The sequence below is a fragment of the Macaca fascicularis genome, chromosome 5 (genome assembly GCF_037993035.2).
Source record: "Macaca fascicularis isolate 582-1 chromosome 5, T2T-MFA8v1.1".
In the NCBI taxonomy this organism is placed as follows: Eukaryota; Metazoa; Chordata; class Mammalia; order Primates; family Cercopithecidae; genus Macaca; species Macaca fascicularis.
Window position 1 is genome coordinate 91,533,322 of NC_088379.1, and position 10,879 is coordinate 91,544,200.

At 37.5% G+C, this 10,879-nt stretch overlaps 1 protein-coding gene across 9 annotated transcripts in view; it reads left to right on the forward strand.

The window, feature by feature from the left end:
* ARHGAP24 (Rho GTPase activating protein 24) overlaps positions 1–10,637 on the forward strand; it is a 520,693-nt gene extending 510,056 nt beyond the window's left edge. For 6 of the 9 annotated variants that reach the window (XM_074040041.1, XM_065544555.2, XM_045393334.3 and 3 more), the window contains 2 exons: positions 2,596–3,673; positions 8,434–9,238. In XM_074040041.1, coding sequence (XP_073896142.1) covers positions 2,596–3,673; positions 8,434–8,677 — 1,322 coding nt within the window. In that variant the 3' untranslated portion in view covers positions 8,678–9,238. Of the gene's footprint in view, positions 1–2,595; positions 3,674–8,433 lie in introns of all 9 variants that reach the window. The other 3 variants (XM_005555334.4, XM_005555338.4, XM_005555336.4) reach the window with 1 other exon arrangement.
* The last annotated feature ends 242 nt before the right edge of the window (positions 10,638–10,879 follow it).

Below are 10,879 nucleotides of genomic sequence, written 5' to 3' on the forward strand. Positions count from 1 at the left end.
TTAGAGTCAACCTGGATAAAATTATATGGTTCAGGGAAGAATTGCTGGATCGTATAGCACCGTGGAACTCCAGAATCTGCTTGGACTCTTCAGAATGGGCTGGTGATTATAACCACTCTGACCTCATTGTCTGGGCTTCATGTTCCTCACTGGTATTCTAAGAAGAAAATGACAGCAAATCAAAAGGAAAAAATGATAGTGTGTTTAGTGGTACACATATCATCATTACTACCGTGTTACTCTGTCCTGAACGGCTATAAAAATTCTAAGAAAGTCCCTTTACAAGGGGCTATGGCCATTTATTGTCCCAGAGACTAGATGGAATCAAAGCTTCCCAAGATACAAAAGAGACTTCTAAATATCTAGGGACCTGACACTCATACTCCATAATTGTGGCAAGTACACTTTGACATGGCTGTTCACTGACTCATCATGGACGCCTTACGGATGTTGCTCTTCAATTAATTACATGCGCCCACAGAGTTCATAGCTATGACGGGAAGCAGTGATACTTCAAATGTTAACATTCCAATGATAGGAAAAAGGCCCATTTTCCCAAAATACTAGACAGGGTCATATATAATGGAAACTGCAAACTTCTAAAAGTGTGTCTGCATATGGGCAAATAGTAAAATAGCATTGAATACACAATGTCTTCAAGCACAGTACACAAGTTTGACAGTGTTATTCTAACTGCTCTAAAATCCTTTTTATCAGATCCATGGCTAACATGCATGGAAAATATGATGACAAATTCGGAGATTACTAAAAGAGAAAAGAAGGCTGTGTAATACAGCGAATTGTTACTTTCAGTCTTTTTTCACAATTCTGTAATGATTGATGGTAATTCAATAGATATTTATCTTTATCTAGTTTTATCTTTAAAACTATCCCAAGTTTACTTATTACTGCTACAGTTTTAAATTGCAGCAGCTGAAATATACTAGGACAAATGCATAATTTGGAATAAGACTAAATATTACATTCCACCCTAATCACATCGTCTCTGTGCCCTGAGCAAATAGCTTAACCTCTCTGACCCTCAATTTTCTCATCTGAAAAAAAAAAAAAAAATGAATCCTATCTTTCGGACTTCCAAGAAATTTAATTTGGAAGATATAAGGGAAATATTTGCATCTACTACAGTTTTCTCAAACTGTAATGCACCCAGGAATCACCTCAGGATTCTGATTCAGAAGCTCTGCATTGGGTGCTGAAATTTTCAAGCTTCCAGATGATCCCAGCGCTACTATTCTATTATTGCTGATGTTATCTGGAAGCTGGTTTATAATGCAAAATCTCATGTTCCACCCTATGCCTACTGAATTTCAATCTTCCTTGTAACAGGATCTCCAGGTAATTTTTATGAACTTCAAAATCTGAATAACATTGATGTAGCAGTAGATCTTGCTTATTGCTGATATGCAGTCTAAAATATTAATAAGTTTTTAATAATTGCAGGAAAAGTGTGTAGAATATAAATGAATACAATATGATTTTTCCTATTCAAAATCTGATTTTGAATTATATTTCCCAAGTGTCACCAGAAGCTAAAAAGTGGTCTTGCCCCAGGTCAGGTTTCTACTCCCTGACAACCTCTCAATTAGCTGCTGTTTTAATGAAATTCTGCATTGTCAAAAGCCTTTTTTCATCATTTTCTTCACCAAATCTCAAGTTTTAAGTATTTTATATAGAAACTATATTTACTAACTAAAATCCAGCCCTGCTCTGCCCATTCCAGTGGCTGCCAGATGGCTGGTTTTCTTTGTGATTGTGGGCTGTTGGTTTTCAAGGAGAGGAGGATAAGATTAGAGCAAGTTAAAATGCCACAGACCTTGCTGCTCTTACTGACATTCCGCCATTTTTCTTAAGTAAACACTCTCCAGATTGCATCAAGCCATTAGTTAATTTACAGGATTCCAAAATAGTTGATTCTGGAAATTTTTGCTAGTTGCTTATATGGTGAAGAGGATTTTTGGAGGTCTTCACTACACCATTCTGGCTGATGTCACTTAAAATGCCCTAAAGCTTTTGAATGGCAAACAAACGTCTTATGGATTTCATTATCTTGATACATTAGAGAAACCATGCATCCACCCTGATTGTATCGGGTTCCATTTACAGATACCACTAAAGTATCTTGATAGTTTGAGGCAATTATTAGTTGAGAGGTCACAGTGACCTCCTCTTAAGAAATATTTCTCAGAATTAAATGTCAAATTTGTAATAAATATTGTATTACGATTAAGAGCCCAGGTTTTTAATGATTAACTGTGGGATCAAGCCCTGGGTCTGGTCCTTAACATGTAACCTTAATCAAGTTACTGAACCTTTATAATACAGTGATAATAACAATATATATGTATAGATTTGTTTCAAAATTCAATTAAATTACAAGAGCAAAGTGCTTGACACAGTTCATGGCACAGAGTAAATGCTCAAGTTCTTTTAGCTTCTATTGCTGTTATCATAGTTAAAAATATGGTTTGGTACTGCTGAATTTTCACTTGAACATGTTTCTTTAAGAGTAACATTGAAATAGAAATAAATAAAAACTGTCTCACTCATGCTACTTTATGTTCTATGCAATTCTAGGCACCGTGGTGGTCCAGCAGTTGATGTCAATGATGATTAGCAAACATGATTGCCTCTTTCCCAAAGATGCAGAACTACAAAGCAAACCCCAAGATGGAGTGAGCAACAACAACAATGAAATTCAAAAGAAAGCCACCACGGGGCAGTTACAGAACAAGGAGAACAATAACACCAAGAACAGCCCTGGTAGGCAGTGCTCCTGGGACAAGTCTGAGTCTCCCCAGAGAAGCAGCATGGACAATGGATCCCCCACAGCTCTATCAGGCAGCAAAACCAACAGCCCAAGGAACAGCGTTCACAAGCTAGATGTGTCTAGAAGCCCCCCTCTCATGGTCAAAAAGAACCCAGCCTTTAATAAGGGTAGTGGGATAGTTACCAATGGGTCCTTCAGCAGCAGTAATGCAGAAGGTCTTGAGAAAGCGCAAACCACCCCCAATGGAAGCCTACAGTCTAGAAGGACCTCTTCACTGAAGGGATCTGGTACCAAAATGGGCACGCACAGTGTACAGAATGGAACGGTGCGCATGGGCATTTTGAACAGCGACACACATGGGAACCCTGCAAATGGACGAAACATGAGCTGGCTGCCAAATGGCTATGTGACCCTGAGGGATAACAAGCAGAAAGAACAAGCTGGAGAGTCAGGCCAGCACAACAGACTGTCCACCTACGATAACGTCCATCAACAGTTCTCCATGATGAACCTTGATGACAAGCAGAGCATCGACAGCGCCACCTGGTCCACTTCCTCCTGTGAAATCTCCCTCCCTGAGAACTCCAACTCCTGTCGCTCTTCCACCACCACCTGTCCAGAGCAAGACTTTTATGGGGGGAACTTTGAGGACCCTGTTTTGGATGGGCCCCCACAGGAAGACCTTTCCCACCCCAGGGACTATGAAAGCAAAAGTGACCATAGGAGTGTGGGAGGTCGAAGTAGTCGTGCCACCAGCAGCAGTGACAACAGTGAGACATTTGTTGGTAACAGCAGCAGCAACCACAGTGCACTGCACAGTTTAGTTTCCAGCCTGAAACAGGAAATGACCAAACAGAAGATAGAGTATGAGTCCAGGATAAAGAGGTGAGGAAAATCTGGAGGTCGTAACTACCAGAGAGGGTTCAGTAGCCTCCTACTGTGGGATGGGATCACACTGAGGGTGACATATGCTGGCTCCAAAGTCAAACAAACCCAAGTTCACTCCACCATTTATGAGCTTTGTGACTTTGTGCAAGTTAGCTTCATCTCTGTGAGCTTTGATTCCCTAATGTAAACAATTTAAATACTAGTAGTATCTACCTCAAAAGCACATAAGAAGTGACTGAATATTTTCCTGGTACAGAATAGGCTCAAAAATGTCATCTTTGATTATTATTAAATAGATAGATTTGCATTAGAGGGTTGGAAGGAGAGGGGCTGTGAGGAGATGGACAGAGCGTTAGGAGGCTGTTAGTTTTCACTAACAAGAGAAGGATGAAACTAGGGTAAAAATAAAAGTAGAAGTAAATAAACCTCCATGTTTATTCTTTCAATCATTGAATGTTGAGAGAGTGACTTCTATCTGCCAGTCTATGTTCCAGACCCTGAGGATTCAGATGAGCTCAGAGAGGCCATAAGAGCCAGGTGACAGAGGATTGACAGGCTCATTTTCAGCCTTTGACTTTTACTCTGAGATAGAAATCCATGGAGATTTTTGAGAAGAGGGGTGACGTGAAGTGTGTTCACATGAACAAGGAAGACTGAGCCTAAATGAGGAAGAAAAACTATGATTTATAAAGAGGCAATTATGCTAAAACCTAATTATATCAATGTGCATCTTCTCATAAAGTGATCAAAGTAGGAGTAGCTATTCTAGCAGTCTTAGTCCCAGTTTCAGGCTGTGTGATTTGGGCAACCCTTCCTCCATGGTGTGCTAGGATCCTCAGTCAGTTGTTATGGTGGCTTTAATTTACCTTAGCATGTTTCCTATTCATTTATCAGTTATCAGACAAAAAGATAACATACTTTCAGAAGCTATGGCAAAATAAATACTAAAAAATAGTACTTATAAATGAGATTGAAAAATTACTTCCATGGAAAGTATTCTTTTGGTAAATTTCACCGAGTGGAGTTCTGGTTTGAATTTTTCTATACAATGCAGAGTGACAGGAGATTTAAATAAAAATATAGGGTCATCATCTTAAAGGGTTACTATTCTTTCTGAATGTAGTTTTTGGAACCACTATGTATTGGAATTCTGAATTACTGCTAATCCATGATGATAAATTAGCATTTCACACTGGGAAGCTTATATTTTGAGGCAAGGGGTCACACCTTAAATGTAGGAGAAAAAGAAAAAAGTTATCATTATGAATTTGCTGATGGATACATTCATTTCTGAGGATGTTGCCGATGCATATTTGTTCTGAGATCTATGGTATATTTCAGAAATTTTGATAAGCTGATAGAACTTCCCAATAGAGGTCATCTCAATGGGCCATTTCACTGTCACATTCTTACCCTCGTGACAGGTCAAGGGAGAGGTCTGCAGTAGGGTAGGGTGGGGGACCGCTCGTGGCCTAGCCATGAAATTATAGAAAGTTAACTGTTCTGGCTAAATTTTGATCATTTCTGTTTAGAGTTATTCATTTTTCTTTAAATTCCTTTGTAACTTTACCCCACAAGCATTGAAGGTGGATGGATGGATAGATAGGTAGGTAGATGGATAGACAGATGATAGATGATTGATAATATTTTACTTTGTTTAATTATCAATGAGATATATGTTAAATTCCTTTATAGCTTTACCCCACAGGTATTAAGGGTGGATGGATGGATGGATAGATGGATAGATAGTAGGTAAATAAATAGGAGGTAGGTAGACAGATAGATAATATTTTAATTATCAATCAATGAGATATATGGTTTTTAGTTTTGAAAGATGTGTTCTTTTTCCCTCTCCAAATTGGTTTCTTTTTCTTTCTTTTCTTTTCTTTCTTTCTTTTTTCTTTTTTTTTTTTTTTCTTTTTTATTTTATTTATTTATTTAGAGACAGAGTCTCACTCTGTAGCCCAGGCTGGAGAGTGCTATGATGCAGTCTTGGCTCACTGCAACCTCTGCCTCCCAGGTTGAAGTGATTCTCCTGACTCAGCCTCCTGAGTAGCTAGGATTACAGATGTGTGCCACCATGCCTGGCTAATTTTTTTTTTTTTCCTTGTGGAGACGGGGGTTACACCATGTTGGCTGGGCTTGTCTTGAGCTCTTGACCTCAAATGATCCACCCACCTCAGCCTCCCAAAGGGCTGGGATTACAGGCGTGAACCACTGTACTCAGCCAATTTCTAACTTAATTTTCTTAGAAAATATTGTATTGTGATCAGAGACGTTCATCTGAATGATATTAATCATTTGGTCTATTAAACTATTCCCTTATTACTGGATTGGGATTCTATATATGACCAAGAGCTCAAGTCTGTTAATCAGGCTATTCAAAGCTTCTACATTTCTCCTCATTTTTATCAGCTAGATCTATAATTTTTGAGAAAGATATTTAAAAATTTCTTAGCAGTATTCTGAGTTTATCAGTTTCTTTTTATAACTTCGTCATATTTTATATTGAACAATTTGAGACTACTACTAGGTGCAGGGAAGTTTAGAGTTATTCATAGCTCCCTGAAGAATTGATCCTTTTATCATTCATTAGTGCTTATTTTTCATTATAATAATGCTTTTTACCTTAAAGTCCGTTTTTTTCTGATATTAATATTGTCATACCATCTTCCTTTGATTAGTAACTTCCTGATATGTCTTTTCCCTTATTTAACTTTCAAACTTTGTTTCATCACTTGATCTAACAACTTACATCTTTACAATTCTGGAATTTTTTTTCATCATCTTTTTGTCTATTTCATCTCGCCACCTTCTCAATTTTCTCTTTCCAGAACCCTTATTAAGATATGTTTGACCTTGTTAATCTGTCCTCCTTCTTTGTTAACTTCTTTTTCCCCATATTAAATTTCTATAATTATCATTGTTGAGGCATTCTAGGTAACTTTTCTCAGACCTGGTTTGTAGCTTACTAATACTCTGATGTGCTAATTCCATTCTGATACTTCCCCAGGCCCATGATTAGAGATTTTGTAGTCTCTTCTTCATAAAAACAGTTGATGTTCCAAGCTCTCAGTTAAATTACTTGTAGTTTTCTGCCTGCCTAATACTGGAGGCCTCATCTTCTGTCCTCATGTGAAAAAGGATATCCTAGCCCCAAGCTCTGTGGCCTCTATCCAAGACTAATAGCCCTCGTGTGCTTCTACTTGTTGCTCTATATTTCAGTTTCTTCCTTGGTTCTGATACCTGGAGCCGCTCTTTTATTTTAACCTTGATTATGTATTTTTAAAATATATTTCTTAAAAATTTTCCAGCACTTTTAAATGTTTACATTGGGAGGAATTTCTTCTGTATTCAACTTAGTCCTTTTCATTCCTGGAAGTTTCACACAAGCACCTGATACATGCAAACGTGTCAATATATTGTTTTGTAACGGTTGTCTTTCTCAGTATTTCAACTTCAAGTTCTTCCAACATTTTGGCTCTAAAATAGCTTTGGAAAGCAAAGAGAATACATTGTAGAATAATTCTGAGTGGCAACCAGCATAGTACCAAATTTTCAGGTAAAAATATGGTCATATGTTTAAAATAGCCTTCTAAATGATATAAGATTGCAAAATATGAAGTTTATATTTTTAAAATTCTAGTTGCTTACAAAGAGAAGGAAGATTAATTTTTAAATGTTCTTATTTGGGTGAAATATGAACACGTGGGGATCAAATTTTTCAAAGTAGAAATATAATTGAGATTTTAATTTTAAAATTGTTATTAAAATAATCAGATTTCTGAGAGCTACACGTGCATTAATCTTTCAAATTTCGCTGGCTTGGTAAATTTGAATGAGTCCCACAGGACTTTTGCTCAGAACAGGAGAAATTAAAAAGTCAGCCATGACCAAAATACACCTCTTTTGAATAATGTATGTGTAAGATTTGGATCCTAGTGGTTATGGAGAAAACAGTCTCTGTTTTTAAAGACGTTACTGTGAATTCTACAATTATCCAAAAGCTATTAATACAGCTGTACAAAACAACTATCAATTTATACAGATATAAAATACCTATGTCCTAAGCTATATTAATAACTTGGGAAGCAGTGAGAATTGGGGATAGCAAGGAATGGGCTTTATTTTTACAAAATATAAGATGCAGTGCTTATTCAACAGGTGTGATCTTTACCTCTCGTATCAATGTAAGCTCACTACTCTGGGTACTCTTTTACAAGATGGGACTCTATATGCTTCCAAAAACCCCATTCTTAGCGGTGAACTTAACCAACAATGACATTTTCCTGTCACTATTTTTCCTTTTATAGAAAGCAAATGTTATGGCCCCCTGTTTTGTTTTGTTTTGTTTTGTTTTTTCAACTTTATCAGACTTCCCCGCTGCATTTAGTATAGTCAAGTTTACAATTTAACGTCCAGGAAGCTTTCTGTCTCTTCTCTCCAGCATGTGTCACTCGTTTCTCTGTGCTGGCATTCACTTATTTTCTATTAAATGACAGCTGCTTACAAGAGAGGCCTTGGGACTAATTACTAAACTGACAGTAAATCGTCTTAGCAAATAGTAAAATAATAAAACAAAATTACATCTTTTAAATCATTGAAAGGGCTTTATTCCAATTTCCTAAGCATCATAGACTTTAGAAAATATTTGTATGCCTCTTGCATTTCAAGTGAATAAAATCACTTTATCTCTTACTCTTGCCTCCCCGCCCGCCCCCCTCCCACCCCCACCCCCACCCCCACATCCTCTGTAGCTTAGAACAGCGAAACTTGACTTTGGAAACAGAAATGATGAGCCTCCATGATGAACTGGATCAGGAGAGGAAAAAGTTCACAATGATAGAAATAAAAATGCGAAATGCCGAGCGAGCAAAAGAAGATGCTGAGAAAAGAAATGACATGCTACAGAAAGAAATGGAGCAGTTTTTTTCCACATTTGGAGAACTGACAGTGGAACCCAGGAGAACCGAGAGAGGAAACACAATATGGATCCAGTGAGCCTGCTTTCGCCTGCCGTCTCCAATGGCTCTGGCAAGGACTCCAGGGATTCTGGTGGGATATGACTTAGAACCAGGTGGCTGGTCACCTGGATGTACAGAAGTCTAACTGGTGAAGGAATATCATTTACAGACATTAACCATCGATATCTGCAATGTGTACCAAAGTTATGTCATGCCCCATAATGCTACTGTCAAGTGTTACAACTGGATATGTGTATATAGAGTAGTTTTTCAAAAGTCAACTAAAAATGAGAAGCATATTTCAAGAATTATTTTATTGCAAGTCTTGTATTTAAAATGTTAAATCAATATGTTGTTGCAATTTAGCTTGCTTTCAAGCTTCACCCCTTGCACTTAACATAAGCTATTTTTGGCATTGTGTTATCATCAGCTTATTTTATAGATCAATATTTTTATTTCCCTTTTTGCTGAGGAAATGAAGATAAGCAAAAATATAAATATATATATATATATAAATATATGAGTTATTAAAATCAGAAGAATACTTCGTGGCTGTGCTGTTTGTGCCAATAGACTTTGTCATGACCAAAAAGAGAAATGTAAATACTTTTATAAAATACAGTCGAATCACCAGGAACCTTTGAGCTGCTTTTAACATTCTTCCCCTGGCATCACTCAGTTTTGCCTTTGCCAGACGATTTGACATAGGAACTTTGAGACTCCATGAGAAAGTCCCTTTCTGAGGCCCACTGTCTACCTTGCCAGATCCTTGGTGTGTATCACCAATGCAGGATGCTCCTTAGAGAAGAAAAAAATGGTAAAGAATGGCATTTAACCATTCAGGCTTTGAATTACTCTGTCATTCTGGACTAAATCTCTTTAACTGCTGGATAGCTGTAGAGGAATTCTTCCTGCTACTTAGGAATTGGGAAACAATGCTTGCTAAACCATGCCCATGTGAGCACCTGTCTCCCACTCAAACCTCTCCCACCTCCCAACAATGGCACTTTAGAATACCAGCAGTGAAATGGTATTACTGTTTCCCTCTGAGTGAAACTGCTAGAGTATGTGTCATGTAGTGACATTTTTTTCTCACTCAGGCTATTGCCATCTGGGATTCTCTCCCTACTACAGTTGGCAAAGTTGGTTTGCAGCAAGAAGCTGGTGGGAGGGGGCCAGGGTGCAGGAGGAGAAGAAGAAAAGTTTGTAAGGAACAAACTGTTTTGCTTCTAATTTTGACAGTATCAGTGTTTCCTGTTGAAAATATACAATAATTTTAAAAGATGAATGCCTAAAGTTCCAATTTTGGCAAATATGGGAACCTCAGCAATGCTAATTTTCTAGAAAAACCCAGGGCTCTTTGGAGCTAGAGTTTTGGGAGAACAGTTCTTCACAATAAGATAATGGTTTTGAGAAGCCAGGCAAATAATCTTTCTCATAGTAGAACAGAAAGTTACAAAAGTCAAAATAAGAAATAAAGACTGCATACTCGAGTTTATGGGGTTTGCGTTGTTTGAAGGTTGAATGCTTGCATGTGCTTATTTATTTTCAAGAGGGAAAGTGGTCTGTACTGTTGTCATCCTTGCCACTGTCTTGCTTTTATTTTTACCCTCCCACTGAGCAAGTGTCTGTGGTCCTATGGTATCAACCAGTACCTTTATAGCAATAACTTCTTTAATTCCCTTTTCTCTGTCTTTCAATTATTTAACCAGTTACTTCCACCTGGAAACACGATAGGAAATTCAAACTCAAAATGTGAAAATTGATCTTAATAACTCTCCCTTCATATCTTTTCACCTATTTCCAGTCCTTATCATAGTTGATAAAAACCTCAGACTCATCCAGAAAGCTTTATGATGTACTAGTAAAACACAAAGATATTCATTCAAACTGCTTGGATTCCAATGGTCTACAATTTGCCTGCTGTTACTACTGAACCTTCCATGCATAACTTATTTTTCCTCTGTGCAATTGGAATAATAAAAATAATACTCCCATAGAGTTGTTATGTGGTCTTAATGAGATAGCTTGGGTTAGGCTGAGCACAGCTGCTAGTAAAATACAAAAAGGACTCCATAAATGTTAACTCATATTTTTTCCTTTTCTTTCTTTTTTTTTTTTTTTTTTTTTTGAGACAGTCTCACTCTCTCATTCTATCACCCAGTCTTGAGTGCAGTGGTGTGATCATGGTTCACTGCAGCCTTGACCTCCCTAGGCTCAGGTGATCCTCCCACCTCAT